Source organism: Plecotus auritus, assembly GCF_963455305.1.
Source record: "Plecotus auritus genome assembly, chromosome: 6".
NCBI lineage: Eukaryota > Metazoa > Chordata > Mammalia > Chiroptera > Vespertilionidae > Plecotus > Plecotus auritus.
In genome coordinates this window covers 144033473-144047643 of record NC_137773.1, presented here as the reverse complement: position 1 = coordinate 144047643, position 14171 = coordinate 144033473, and the positions used below count along the sequence as shown (strand labels likewise).

Genomic DNA, 14171 nt, shown 5'->3' with positions numbered 1-14171 from the left:
GCCAGGTTGGGATCACTGCACCCATTTTACAGACTAGAAAACTGAGATGTGCGAGGTAAAGGCTGTCTGCCCAAGTGCACACAGCCACTGTGCAGCAGAGGAGGGGCAGGGATTTGGGTCTGAGGGGCTCTGGCTGTGGGCTTTGCTGGACAGTGCAGCCTTGCTCACATTTATTGACAGCCTGCTGCATGCTGGCACTGAGCTGTAGTGTCCACTGAACCCTGTCCACCTCAGAAAACGGCACCCGCTAACCCGCCAAGTGGCTCACAAACAAAACCTAGCTCTTCTGCTCTCGGTCCCACCACCAAGTCCAAATGCCAGCCAATCGGGCCCGCTCGACCTCCATCACATTTCCAGAATCTGACCCCTACTGTGTTGCTCCTCAGCCACCAGCCTGGTCCAACCACCATGGCCTTTCTCCCACTTGGTGGCTACAAATTAGAAAGTCCCTCCCAGCCTTTCCCATCTCTCTCCCTAACTTTTTTTACAGCACTTACTGACATCTGACACTCTCTCTATTTGAGTCATCCTGGTTACTGCCCATCTCTCCCCACCAGAACGTCAGCTTCATGAGAATGGAGACCTCTGTGTTGTCCTCAGCAGAATGCCCGTTGCATCAAACAATGCCTGGTACATAGTGCTTATTGCCCAGATAGGCTCAGAGAAGCTACGTGACTGGCCCAGGTCATCCAGCCTTTGCAGTGGTGAGGATCTGTGCCCACTACATGCTCCCCCACCCTTGGGCCTCCTCCTGCCCTCAGGCTCCCGGCTCACCTGGAATGGCCACGTCATACTCCACCTGGAAGAGGGCCTCGTGGCTGCACTGCCGCAGAGTGGCCAGGGCAGCAGCGAGGCTGGCCCCGTGCAGCGGGATCCCGTCAACGCTGAGCAGCCTGTCACCCACCTTCAGAGAGCCCTCCCTGCAGGGAAGGGCATGGTCAGCCAGCCTGGCCCGGCGCGAGCACTGGGCACAGCCCTGCCGAGAGGGCATCGGGAAAGGTGGGCACAGAGGACAGAGGAGGGGCAGGGAGTGGGTGGAGGAGAAATGGACGGGACAGGTGAATGAAGGAATGCATGAGTGAGTGACAGGATGAGCGGCTAGGAATGTGCAGGTGTATACGTGGGTGGGGGAAGATAGGAATCGGGTCAGCTCTGACATCTCCCACCCATAAGAAATTCAGTCCTGGCTCAACCCTAGAATGCCTGAGCTGGGGATGGCCCTCGGGATCACCACCTCCCTCCTGCCCCGGGGACAGAAGAGAGTGCCAGGGTCCAGAGAGGACGGCAGCCCCGCCAGGGCCACACAGCATTAGCAGTGGGGTGATCTGGATGCTTCATGCTGCCCATCATAGAGATTCCCTCCCACTATCCCACCTGGTTTCTCAGCAGTGATTCTGTCCTGGTGACAGATGGGCCTGGGAACCAATTCACCAGGGGCCCCAGGGTGGGGCCTGAGCTGGGGTTCACCTCGGCTTGGGTCAAATCCCCGCCCTGGAATGCCTGCCCCAACAGGTGGCCAAGACTATTCTGGGCGGTTCTATGAATAGCTTATTGCAGGGCCTTGTTCCAGGACAGATTTAGATTTCTGACAAGGCCGTTCCAGGCTTCTCTTAAAATGGCCAGGAATCTCCCACTGGGACTCCAGGCGCTGGGAACTGGGCATATTCCTCCTCCACATTCTCTCCTCCTGCATGTCTGGGCATGGCCGAGGTGGACAGTGCAGCCAGGACTGGGGGGTAGGGGCGGGGGCTGAATTACAGAGGGCCACAGTGGCCGATCACCATGTCCCAAATCTTGGGGGCTAAAATATTGGACCCATTCCACAGAGAGGAAAACTAAGGCCAGGGAAGGGAAGAGCAATGTGATACTAAGGCTCGTCTCCCACGGCCCCCTGAAACAACAGAATGTTGGGGAAGAAAGAGCTTGGGGTCTCTCTCATTTGGGGTTTAGTCCTGGCTCTACCAAATACTCCCTGAGTGACTATGGGCAAAGGGTGTACTCTCTCTAGACCTCAATGTGCTCATCTGGAGAATGGGCACAAAGGCCCCAGCTCTGCCTCCTTCACAAGGAGCTGGGGTTGGTCAGCGCAGTGTGAGGCAGTAAGGTCTCCTCTGGCTCAGGCTCACCTGTCAGCAGGGCCCCCAGGTCGCACATAGGTCAGGACAAGTGGGCGACACCTGTGACTGTCTTCATGGGCTCCTCCTGGACAGAGTTCAAGAAGAGGGAGAAAATCATCTATCCATGCCTTTCGTGATGCCCATAAACCCTGACCCAGGCCCTAAGCGGGCTCTCCTCATTAAACCTGTTTGAGGACCTTGTCCTTGCTATTCACAGACCCGCTTATGAGATACCAGCTGTAAATCCCACCTCCCGCCAGCCAGTAGAGGACATGACCGAAGCCCTCTCCCCGCTAAATGGCGTGCTTCCCTTCCTCGGATCTCATCCTGTTCCCGTTTGGCCCTGATTGCTAGGCAGCTCCCAATGTTGCTCTCAATCTCAGTGGCACCACCATTTTCTGACACAACTTTTCCCTCACACTCCCCTCAACCACCTACATTTCATTGCTTGGCAGCATTTTCCATTTAACACGTGGCTTAATAGTCCTGGGTTCTTTAAAGCCAGAAGTAAGATATATATGATATATATGATTTATGCACAGATTCATTAAAGCAAAACAGAACATACACATAATTAGAATTAGCCACTTTCCCACCACCCGGCCCAAGGGTGACTCTTACACTGACCTCTGAGGACAAAGCCAAAGCTATTGCCCTCCTTGTAGAGAGAGACATCCACTGTCTTTGAAATGATCCCTGGGTTGTTCTCAGGGGCTAGAGAAAAACGGAGGACTCCTTTGAGTCTCTCAGTCACATCACTGAGCTGGCAGATGTCCCCAAAGCTCGTTCCAGGAGAGTTGGGTGACCAGTCACAGAGATTATAGGAAGGGCAAATTCCTCCCCATTTAACGGGTAGGACAAGTGAGGCCTAGAGGGACCCTTTTCCTAATACCCACTTAGTCCATCACTTGGAGAGAGGAAAGGGCCTCCCCACGCTCACAGAGATGATGGCGGAACTCAGGCTTGAATCCATGGCTGGTGGGCTCAGGCCAGGGTTGAAATCAAACAGTTAACAGTTACCCAATTTCAAGGCCAACTTTGAAAATTCAGAGCTAGGCCACTGTAGTCAATGCAGGGTGGTACGGTGGGGAGAGCGGTAGGGCAGGGGACAATATTTTCAGCCAATGTTCCCCAAACTTGTCCCCTTAAAGGAAAAAAAATCTGCAAATAAATATGTAATATGACCGCGAGTTATAAACAGGGCCCTGCCACCTCCTAGGGACAGCATACTGTGGCGGTAGGCAAAGCCTCTGGGTGAGGTATGGATGTTTGCGGTCAGTCTCCAGGTCCCACCTACCCCACCTGGCACGATCCCCACCACCCAGGCCCTGGCGGGGAGGCAGCTGTGTCCACCCACAACCAAGGCAGTGGAGAAAGTTCCCTGTCCAAGGGCACCCACCGGGCGGGGGCAGCTCATACTCCACCTCCAGCACCACGCGCTCGCCCACGTTCTTGAGCAGGGTGATGATCTCATCATGGCGGAGCCTGGTCAGGTGGATCCCGTTCACTGACCGAATGTAGTCGCCCACGTTCAGCAGGTCACTCCTGGGAGCAAGGAGGCCAGAGCACAGGCATGGTGACAGGTGCCAGCATTCACACGCACCCTCCCATGGAATCCTTATGTCCCCCGGATCCTCATTGTACAGATGGGAAATGTAGGCTCAGAGGTCAGACAATGTCCGGGGTCACCCAGTGAGTGAGTAGGAGAGCCTGGATGCTAACCTAGACCTGTCTGACACCCAGGCCTGGCATTTCCCCCAAGGCCGGTCTGCCTGCCTTCCCTCCTACTGGGGGTCACTCTCAGAGCTCTAACCAGCTCCAGAAGAGCCTGCAGAGTGGCCAGACCACCTCATTTGCTAGTCCTAACACTCTTCCTGCTTTTCGCCACTAATCTGTTCTGTTCAACTGAACACTTATCAGTGCCTGCTCCATCCAGAGAGGCAGCGATGGAGAGGCTAACTCCCAGGTTTCATGGAACTCATGGTCCAAGGGAGCCAAAACAATGGCGAAATCCAGGGCAATGTGTGCAGAAGTGGCACATTGTGGGGCTGTGTGAGCAGAGCGGCTGTCCCAGCCTGGGGCTAGGGGCGTCCCAGAGGCAATGTGGAGGGATGAACAGGAGTCTGCCCGGAGGATGTCATGGGGAATGAGACTTCCAGGCAGAAGAAACGGTATAGGCAAAGGCCTGGAGGGCCTGGATAGTTGAGGCACAGTGGCCAAGTGAGTACCTGATGTAAAGGCAGAGAGAAGAAGCTGGTGCCTAGAGTTATGCCCCCACTGGAGGGCTTCCTTCTGCAGGCACCGAGCTCTGGGAGCTTCTGAAAACAACTGCCTGATGGCTTTACCCAAAGCCCTAGTACGTTTTCCACTGGCCCCAGCCCCCTCCTGCTGCCCCCACCAAGCCCCCTTCTCACCTGGCCGCCAGCCCCCCGGGCCTCAGGTTGGAGACCCTGGGCTTCCCATCCTTGTCGGTGCCACCTGAGATGGTCAGGCCCAGCGTGCTGCCTTCTTTCTTGATCAGCTCCACCACAGTGACCCCTCGGAACTCCTCTGCTGACATATGGAAGGTGAGGGGGCAGCATGGGGCAATTTGGGGCCCCCAGCTCCAAAGCAAGTGAGGCTAACACGTGTTAAGTAGGGCACATGGCTGCATTACGCTGAGTGAGGTATTTCCTTTTTACAGATCAGAGAGGTTATGTGGTCGGTCTAAGGCAGCCTTGGGCAAACTACGGCCCGCGGGCCGGATCCAGCTGTTCTATCCAGTTCTCTTGCTCTCCCCTCCGCTCCTTTACTTTGAATTTATATTAGTTCACACAAACACTCCATCCATGCTTTTGTTCCGGCCCTCCGGTCCAGTTTAAGAACCCATTGTGGCCCTCGAGTCAAAAAGTTTGCCCACCCCTGGTCTAAGGTCACAGAGCAAGTGAGCAGCAGAGCCAATGCTGTCTGACCCCCACCCAGAGCTCCCTGTGCCTCCAGGACAAAGAAAGAGGAAGGGGACGGAGAGGGGTTCGTTACCTGGAATGCTCTGTCTGCGGCAAGCCAGGGCCACGTCGGCTCCTCCTGCATCTTTGCCTCCTTTGGAGTAAGGCCCATCGTCTGCAGGCAAGAGAGAGAGAAAAGGCCCAGAGCTCCATTTTCATTTCCATTCAGGCAAACTTTTCATGGATGAGGCCTGAAAGAGGGGTTCCTTCCTGCCACCAGCTCCACCAGTGTCTCTGCTGGGGGATCCTGGTGGCTTCTCCTCCCAAGGGCGGCTCTATCTCTGCTCTTGGGGCTGAGTGACATTCTTTTGAACATTCACACTGTTCTGTGGTTAACCATCTGCACAGCCCCGTGGTATTATTATTATGGGGCTGGTATTATTATTATGGGTAATATTATTCCACTAGAGGCCCGGTGCATGAAATTCATACACGGGTAGGGTCCCTAGGCCTGGACGGTGATCAGGGCCGATCTGTGGGGCAACCAGCGGGGCGATCAAGTGGGCCCCCCCACTGGCACCTGCCTTGGCTGGCCTGGGGCCTGCGGGCTGGGGGCAGCTCCTGCATTGAGCATCTGCCCCCTGGTGGTCAATGCATTGTCACAGCAACTGGTCGTTCCACTGGTTGTTCTGCCGTTTGGTCGATTTGCATATTAGGCTTTTATTATATATGTTTGGAACCATAAGGAAGCTGAGGCCCAGAGAGGGACAACTCATGCCCATGGTCACACAGCTGGGGAGTTATGTAATGTGGATTAGAACCAGGGTCTGCTGACTCCACCACCTGAGGCTGTGCTTGCACACCTGCGGGGACAGGGAGCTCCCTCGCAGGCAGGTAGGTGTCACAGCCCATGGGAGACAGTGCTGGCCCTGAGCAAACTCAATCTGGAGTGGGCCCAATTAATGACTCTTCATGAGGACTGCAGTTACAGTGTAGAGCCATATTCTCAGACATTCTAGGCAGCCCAAGGTAAGTCTGTCTCACCTGAGCCTGCACATGCCCCCCAGCCCGCTCGCTTGCCCTTGAAGAATAACCTTCCTGCCACCTTCACCCCTGCAGCTCCAGCTTGGCCCAGTGTTAAGATCATGGGCTCAGGGCTCAAGCCTGGCCTGAGTGCACATCCTGGCTCAGCCATTCACCAGCTATGGGGAGATCACTCTTCTCCCCTCCCCCAGCCTCCTGGCCACAGCAAGACCTAACCACTAGATGCCAGTAGCACCCCACCCCGGTCGTGACAACCCAAAATGACTTCAAACATTGCCAATGTCCACTAGGGGAGCAATATTGCTCCACCCCCCACCCCTACCCTCCTAGCCCCCCACACACACATCTTGAGAATCACTGCTCTAGAGCAGCGGTCGCCAACCTTTCAGACCTCACGGACCACCGGTTGGCGACTGCTGCTCTAGAGTGAGGGTTGCAGCTCAGTCTGGGTCTAACAGAGCCCAAGTACCCTCACTGCACTCTGCAGACCAGGGCTAAGCTCCCTTTGCTTGCCAGAAGGAGGAAAGCAGCAAATCAAACAGCAGTTAAACCCGGAATCATTTCTAGGGCCTCTGGAGTGGGGCCCCCAGCAGCACTGCTCACCCCGCTTCCCCCAGGCCCTTTGTTCACACCAGCCGGCAACGATTTAGGCAACACCCCATTACGTATAATGCCTCCCATTACAGTTCTCTAACTTGCACTTCATTTAGATTCAACAAGATGTTTCTGAGCTAATAAAATTAATAAGATTGGGTTATATCAACTGTGCGACAGCGAACTTCTCTAGTATTTCATGAGGGCAATTCTGGAATTAAAATCGGTCTTATCCTGTGCAAATGAGATTCTGCCACTGGACAATCCAGGGCAGACCAAAGATAAGTTTGCTGGCTCCAGGTTTATGAGCCTGGGGATGGTGGAGGGGGAGATGATCTCTTAAGGAAAGGAGAAGGAAGCTCCTCGCCAAATTCAGAGCAGTAGGATCCCAAAGAATAGAGTGCAACAACAGTGGGTTAAAAGTGGAGTTTTGAACCCTGATATTAAAAACAAAAGATTCAGAGTCTGCCCAGCTGACATAGCTCAGTGGTTGAGCATCAACCTATGAACCGGGAGGTCACAGTTCAATTCCCTGATGCCCGGGTTGCAGGCTCAATCCCCAATGTGGGCCTGCAGGAGGCAGCCGATCAATGATTCTCTCATCATTGATGTTTCTCTCTCTCTCTCCCTCTCCCTTCCTCTCTGAAATCAATGAAAATATATTTTTTAAAAAGATTCAGAGACTAAGACTGAGGAACAATGCAGGATTCTTTCTGAAGCAAAGGATGCAGGATGCTGGCTGCTGAAGGCCAGGACCCATTTCCCAAGGTGTCTCTGTGGATTAGAATCCTCCAAGTGTGTCCTCTCCCTTCTCTCCTCCCAATATTCAGACCTTGCTCTAATGAACTACTCAGTACTGAATTGAGCTGCAGGGACATCCTTGGGGCAGCTGAGACAGCTGCTCATCTCAACACTGAGTGGCGCCAACTCCCTCCTTCTACAACTTTTTGCTGGCTTTGGGCTGAGGATGTGGGCCATCTCTTTTTCCAGCAGTCAAGTGGGCCTGACAGTGTGCTGCAACCCAGGATTCATACAACTGTTTGCAGACAAAGAGTCAGTGGGCAATAAGCGAGGTCTTGACTCTTCTCTAGAGAAGGCACAAGCGTTTTAGGCTGTGGCTCTGATGGCCTCTTTTAGAGGTGAGGCCACTCCAGAAAGGTGAATTGCCGGATAAAGCTTCTGGTCATATTCAGAAAGACATAAGAAATGCTACAATGTTTGCTGATTCCTGTTCAGAGGGGACATAGCATACCACTGTCGCAAGCTTTTGGGAAAGGGACTGAGGCAGCATGCAAACCAAGAATCAAAGCAGGGCCAGAATTACCATTGGCTGTGTGACTTAAGTCTCTATTTCTCCATCTGTAAAATGTGGGGGAGGGGGGGTTATCCCTGCCTCTCCATCACTGGTTCTAGCCAGCCCAGGCTTGAGAATTCGAAGAAATTATTTTATTTATAGAAATCCCCAGGGGGGTCAGGCCCCAGTCCCCCTCCCTCAGAGAACATGCTCACTCTTTGCCACTCTCTCGTTTTTTGTTCTGAGACCTGGTAATTATATGCTTAGAGATGAAGGCTTTTCAAAAACATCTTTCCCACCAATTTTCAGCTGGAAACATGCATAAAAAAACAGAGATATTTTTATCCTCGAGTTTCTTTTTTCCTGTCTCCTCCTTCCAGCAATGGGCAATTATGAGCTTTTTACTTCAGTCCATCCATCCTGTAAGAACTCGCTTCAGAGGGAAATTCATTTCCGCAGCGATGCCAGCCGCCTGGGCACATGTGGGCTGGTGAGAGGGGGGAGCAGAAGGGAGAGGCGCTGTGCACCGCACAGCCCTGTACACCTGGTCCCCAGCCCCGCTGTGCCCAGGGTGGGTGGGTGGGCTTCTTTTTTATTTCATTTCTCTTGAGGGCGTTGCTAATTTGCCTAATTATCTCCATCTCTCTGGAGCCCCAGGGAGCTATTGAGCTTTGACAAAGGAGAAAGTAAGTCAGCCCTTGGCCCGGCTGCCTTTGCCAGGACCCCCTAAGCAGGAGAGGGGCGTGGGAGGGAGGGGGTTGCTGGGAGGGGCTATAGACTCAGCCTTGACTGACACGTACTCTGTGGGCCTCCAGGAAGAAGCGTTCACATCTGAAAGGGGGACCCCTGAGAAAATGAGTACCCAGAGAGGCTCAACGTGGGACGAACAGGAAATGACAGCATGACACTGAGCCAGCTGCAAGGCCAACCCGCCGCCATGTGCTGATGGGGAGCAGAGGGCCCCCCACTCGCCCCTGGGTCTAACCATCCATTGTGCGTGGTGGCGCCTTGCTGACTCTCCAGGGGAACCTGCTACAGCATTCCACGTGCTCGCGCTCGGCTACTCCTGGCTTGGTTGACCCACCTTTGAAGGCGTTGCTGGTTTGGTGGAAAAGAAAGCATGGACCTTGGACTTAGGCCAACTTCAGATGCTGATTCCAAATCTGCTGCCAACTAATGGCTCTGGGTCAAGTCACTTCTCTCTGACCGCTGGGCGTCTCCTCTGCACAGTGGGGGTGCAGTGCCCACCGCGTGGGTTGGTGGGGGGAATCAATGAGACTATATGGTACCGAGAAATCATGAAACATGACAGCTCTCCCTTTGCCCCCTTTATTCCCTTCATTGGAAAGGTTTTCCTAGCTTAATAATGGTAACAACTCCTATCGATTAAATGCTGGGCCTTGTGCTATGTGCTTCATAAGCATTATCCCATTTAATCCTCACCACTTTCTGAGGTGGCATGATTGTTATTCCCATTTGAAAGATGGAAAAATTGAGCCACAGAGAGGCTAAGTAACTTCCCACCATACAGAGCAGGGCCAAGATTTGACCCTAGGCCGTGTTCTACGAACTTTAAGATTATTATCACTTTATGTGGTAGGTACCATTATCGTCCCGATGTTAGAAATGAGGACACGGAGGCACAGGCAGGTTTACATGCCCAGGGACACACACTCCTAAGTTCCTAAGTGGCAGAGCCAGAGGCCCCCCTCCTGCCTCCGCCTCCCATCCCATGACAGACCTGGGCAGACACAGGGACAATGCCCATGGCCCAGCCCCAGCCCCTTTGGGAACTCTTCACAAATAATGTCCCTCTGGCCATCACAGCTGGACCAGGGCGGACAGCAGGATGGAAATGCATTGAAGCTGATTCTGCTCGAAGTGACAGCCTTACCCTCACAGCTGACAAGCCTCCCTAGAAGCCAGCTTCCCGTGGGAGGGAAGTATGGAAAGATCAGCGCTGCGATCTTTCTGTTGTATGCATGTTTTTAAGGGAAACAAGAAGGAAAAACATCAATTAATTTAAAAAGTAGACTCCTGATTCACTTGGCACCAAGGTTTGCAAAAGAAAAGGAACAGAAAAGGGGCACTGAGTGTGGGGCCCTTCCCTGCGCCAGGCCTGCTCCAAGCACTTTACCTGCCCTGAATGCGTTTGACTCCACCGAGAATTCTCTGATGCTCCCCAATGTGCAGATGAGGAGACAGAGGCCCAGAGAGGTCACTCAGCTGGTGACTGCAGAGGAAGGACTGGAATTCGGGTCTGTTGAGCCACATCCTTAACCCTCAGCTCTGCTCTCTCCCTCTCTCAATAAGGGGCAGATGATTAATAAGATCACACTGCTCCTCCCCCCAACTCCGGGGGCAGAGCTCAGGCACCCACAGGCGAGGCACGTCAGGGCTACGAGGAGCCATAAGCATGACTGGGAGAGCTCCCACGAAGTGTGGGAAGCGCCTGGCACTGGGCCTGAAGTCACACTCCGGGTGGCCCCAACATCATGTGGGATGGGGTGCAGGCTCAAGTCAGGCCTTGGCCTTCTGCCTTCTGAGTCTGTGCTCTCCTGTCTAACTCTGAAACCAGCAACACCAAGGAACATGACCTCAAAACTGAGTCACCTCAGAACCATTTTATTTCCCACCAGTGGATGCCTGGAGCAGTAAAAAGACTCACAGTCCCTCGGGTTCCCTGGCCTCCTAAAGATCTCCCCTTTGCCAGGTCTGCTCCAGCGCACTGGTCTCCTCGCTATTCTCGATTCCAGACGCATGCCCACCCCAGGGCCTTTGCACTGGCTATCCCCTCTGCTCAGGATGTTCTTTCTCAGACATCCACAAAGCTGCCTCCCTTACCTCCTTCAGGAACCTGTCACCTTCTCAGGGAGGTCTTCCCCAACCTGTCTGTTGAACTTACAACTGCACCCCCCACGCCTCCAACACCTCCCATCACCTTCCTTCTCAGCTTGATTTTTCCTCATAGCATTCAATGCCATCTAACAGAGACCTGACTTTAAAAACAAAAAACAAACAAACAAACAAAAAACAAAAAACTTTGTGATCTTATTAATCATCTGCCTCTGCCCCATTAGGATATCAGCTCCAGAGGGCTGGGTTGTTGTCTGCCTGTTCCCTGCTATGTCCAGCACAGAGAGCCTGCATACAGTAAGGGCTCAGTAAATAATGTTGAATTAGATTTCACCTGCAGATTAGGAGAATGGGAATCAAAGAGGTAGAATGAGTTGTTCAGGATCATAAAATCAAGAAGAGGCAGAACCAGGATGCAAACCCAGGCCTCCCGGACTCTAGGCCATGGCTCCCGTGGCCTCCCTGGCCTCTGTGGCCTCCATTGTCTGGAGCCTGGGGTCCCCCAGGGCTAGAGCCCCTGCTGTGGCACAGGAGGTTGGGCCTGTGCAGGGATCCAGGTGGTCTGGTGAGAGTCCCCTCAGAGGAGTGGGAAGCCCAGGCCGCAGATGAGGGACTACAACACACACACACACACACACACACACACACACACACACACACACACACTGCCCTAGCCTTCCTGAGTGGCAAGTGCCCAGGAACAAAGACCACTTTGTGGCCTGGAGTCAGGAAAGAGTGAAACTGGAAACAGGGTGGGGAGTGAGGGAGGAAGTTACTGCCAAAGTCTGTGTCCATGCTTACGGTGCGTCCCAGCCCTGCTCACAGCCTTTCCTCAAGGGCTCGGGGTTAGTGGAGGGTACACAAGACGCCCGAGAGCAAGACTGAATATGGCCAGAGGACAGGCCTGGAAAGGACTCATGCCAGCCGGAGTCCTTTGGGGCAGAGAAAGGGCACTGGGCAGTCCCAAGCCTGGTGCTCATGGAGAAGCGCTGTGAGTGGCCTGACTTCTCGGGGCCTCAGCCTCCTCTGCAAAATGTGGAGTGTGTATGGAGTGGCCACCATTGGCTGCCCTGACCCCCTGCTCCTGGGGAGGCCACATAACCAGGCCTGGCCAATCAGAGATCCAGTGATTGGTCAGGAGAGGGCATGTGACCCAAGCTGGGCCAACAAGAGCAGCCCTGGGATGTTTGCTGAAACTGCTGGAATGGTCTTTCCTTAGGGAGAACTGAACTAGGTAACCTTAAGCTTGAAAGTCCTCGGGGCCCTCTGGAGAAGAAAGTGTCTGCCTGGAAATGAAATGCGCCTAAAAAGAAGCATAAACCTAACAGAGTTAACTGTTAGAGTCCTAACAGTGTTAAGTGAGCACCTGGATCCAGCTTTGCCTGAAGCTCCACCTTTGGATTTTTCTTAAAAAGAGCTTTGGCAGCTGTGACCATGAGGTTCTGTGACCTGGGAAGGGAAGTAGGTGGGGGCTGCAGTGGGAGGGTGGGGGTCAGAGAAAAAGTCAGGGAGATCATGAAGGGCCTTGAAGGCCAGGATAAGGAGCTGTAAACAGATTTTCATTTTAGTAAGCTCCCAAAAGGAGCGTGGGGAGAGGAGGAGAAGACCAGGAGGCCAGGGAGGAGACTGAGCAAAGGACCAGGCAGGCGATGCTGAAGCCTAAGCCTGGATGGAGGCAGAGGCCCAATAGGAGGGGAAGACACCTCCCTGCCAATGCCCCAGGTGAGGTCTCTGGGGCACCACTGCCCGTGTGGCTCTGACCACTGCAGGACGAGGTGACCCCACTCATGTGGGCCTTAGGTCAAGAGGACACAGGTGCCCAGGCCAGGAAAGCAGTGTCTCCATTTATAATGCCGTCGCCAGGAGGGGGCAGGAGCAGACCGCATGGGGTGGAATCCCAGCTTTGCCACTTCTGGCTGGGTAGTCTTGGACAAGTCACTTAACATCTCTATGCCTCAGTTTCCCCAACTGTAAAGTGGGGAGAATGGTCCTGAACTCAGTGTTGTTGTGAGGATTAAATGAGAAAACACACAGAGAGAGCTTAGGATAGAGTAAGATCTGGCACAGAGTTAGATCTCAACAGCTGTCAGCTATTGTTTGCATTATTATTATGTGGGGTCTGAGGGTAACCCTGCCTCTGCCCCTTGCCACGGGTGGGGAGGTGGGAGCCTAAGTTCATTGGTGGGGAGCCCTGCTATACTCATGTGCATGCCAATCCCAAGACAGTCACTGTGTGGTAGTTGTAGGGTCTTCAGAAGACGACCAGATTTGTGCCTCGGTTTCCTCACCTGTCCACAGTCCCTCCCTTAGGAATTGTCGCCAGGTGGGAAAGTCAAGAGTATATCGAGTGTGGGGTGGGACTGACAAGGGCGGCCCCAGGGCACAGAGTGAAGGACTGGGTCCTGGCTCCGACCAAGCTCTCTGTTGGGGAGTGTGGGGAGAAGTAAGGCCAGCCAGCAGGCTAGGAGACAGATGGACAGATGGATGGAGCAACTACGTCTGCCCCAGAGCTCTTCCCTGAGTCCCAGTCCTGGCCACCCAGGAATGTGGCAGCTGTGTGGCCCCCTCCCTCCCCACTGCATCCCCAGAGCCCCAGGGCTCAGCAGCTAGACGCCAGCCAGGGCTTCTCCCTTCTGCTACAAGTCCAGGAGCTCCCTCCACACCACGCCTTTGCTCCCATCCCCAAGGCACCCCTGAGGGGCTGAGCACTGCCCTCTGGAATTCCCCTCGTAGTACTGGACAGCCCAGGGTACTCAGCCCCTGGCTGCAGGACAGCAGCCAGGGTCAGACAGACAGCCCTGTCACCTGCTCACCCTGGCCAGGTGTCCCGCCCCCTGCACTCTCTCCAAGCCCTGGGTCTCTGGGGAGTGGCAGTCCCACCTTAGCCATCCCAGTCCCCTGTCGGACAGCAGTTCAAGGAACCAGCCCACCACTCTGCCTACAGGTCCCCCATTACTTACCGGCTTCTTCGGGGGTCTCCCGGTTGAGCCCACACAGCATGTCTGCTATTGTCCCTGCTGCCCACTGACTCCCTTGGGAGCCACGCTGCTCTGCCCCTCCCACACCCTAACTAGGGAGGGGCTGTGGGAGAGAAGCTCCCAGCTCCCACTGGCTGGACACTGAATCCACCCACTGCAGCAGGCGGCTCTCTGCTTAAAGGGGACATGCTACTGTCATGTCTGGCTCCTGGATGGGGTTCGACACCCTCACTCCCATAGCCTGGGCAGGAGATCTTTGAAGATGGCATGCATGGGGTCTCCCCCAGAGCCCCAGGCAGATAGACCCCAGGTCCAGATCAGCTCCGAACTTGCCCTGGGACTTTGGCAAGTGATTGCCCTTACC

General features: G+C 54.3%; 1 protein-coding gene across 5 annotated transcripts in view; it reads right to left on the bottom strand.

The window, feature by feature from the left end:
- The window catches only part of GRIP2 (glutamate receptor interacting protein 2), an 81048-nt gene that overhangs the window by 21019 nt on the left and 45858 nt on the right, over window positions 1-14171 (bottom strand). For 3 of the 5 annotated variants that reach the window (XR_013960818.1, XR_013960819.1, XM_080672366.1), the window contains exons 2-7: window positions 5136-5216; window positions 4532-4670; window positions 3517-3662; window positions 2745-2831; window positions 2127-2202; window positions 775-920 (exon numbers count right to left, since the gene is read on the bottom strand). Coding sequence is in view for 3 of the 5 variants with exons in the window: in XM_080672366.1 (XP_080528492.1) it covers window positions 775-920; window positions 2127-2202; window positions 2745-2831; window positions 3517-3662; window positions 4532-4670; window positions 5136-5216 (675 nt within the window). In the remaining 2 variants the exon portion in view is untranslated. The remainder of the gene's footprint in view (window positions 1-774; window positions 921-2126; window positions 2203-2744; window positions 2832-3516; window positions 3663-4531; window positions 4671-5135; window positions 5217-14171) is intronic. The other 2 variants (XM_080672367.1, XM_080672368.1) reach the window with 1 other exon arrangement.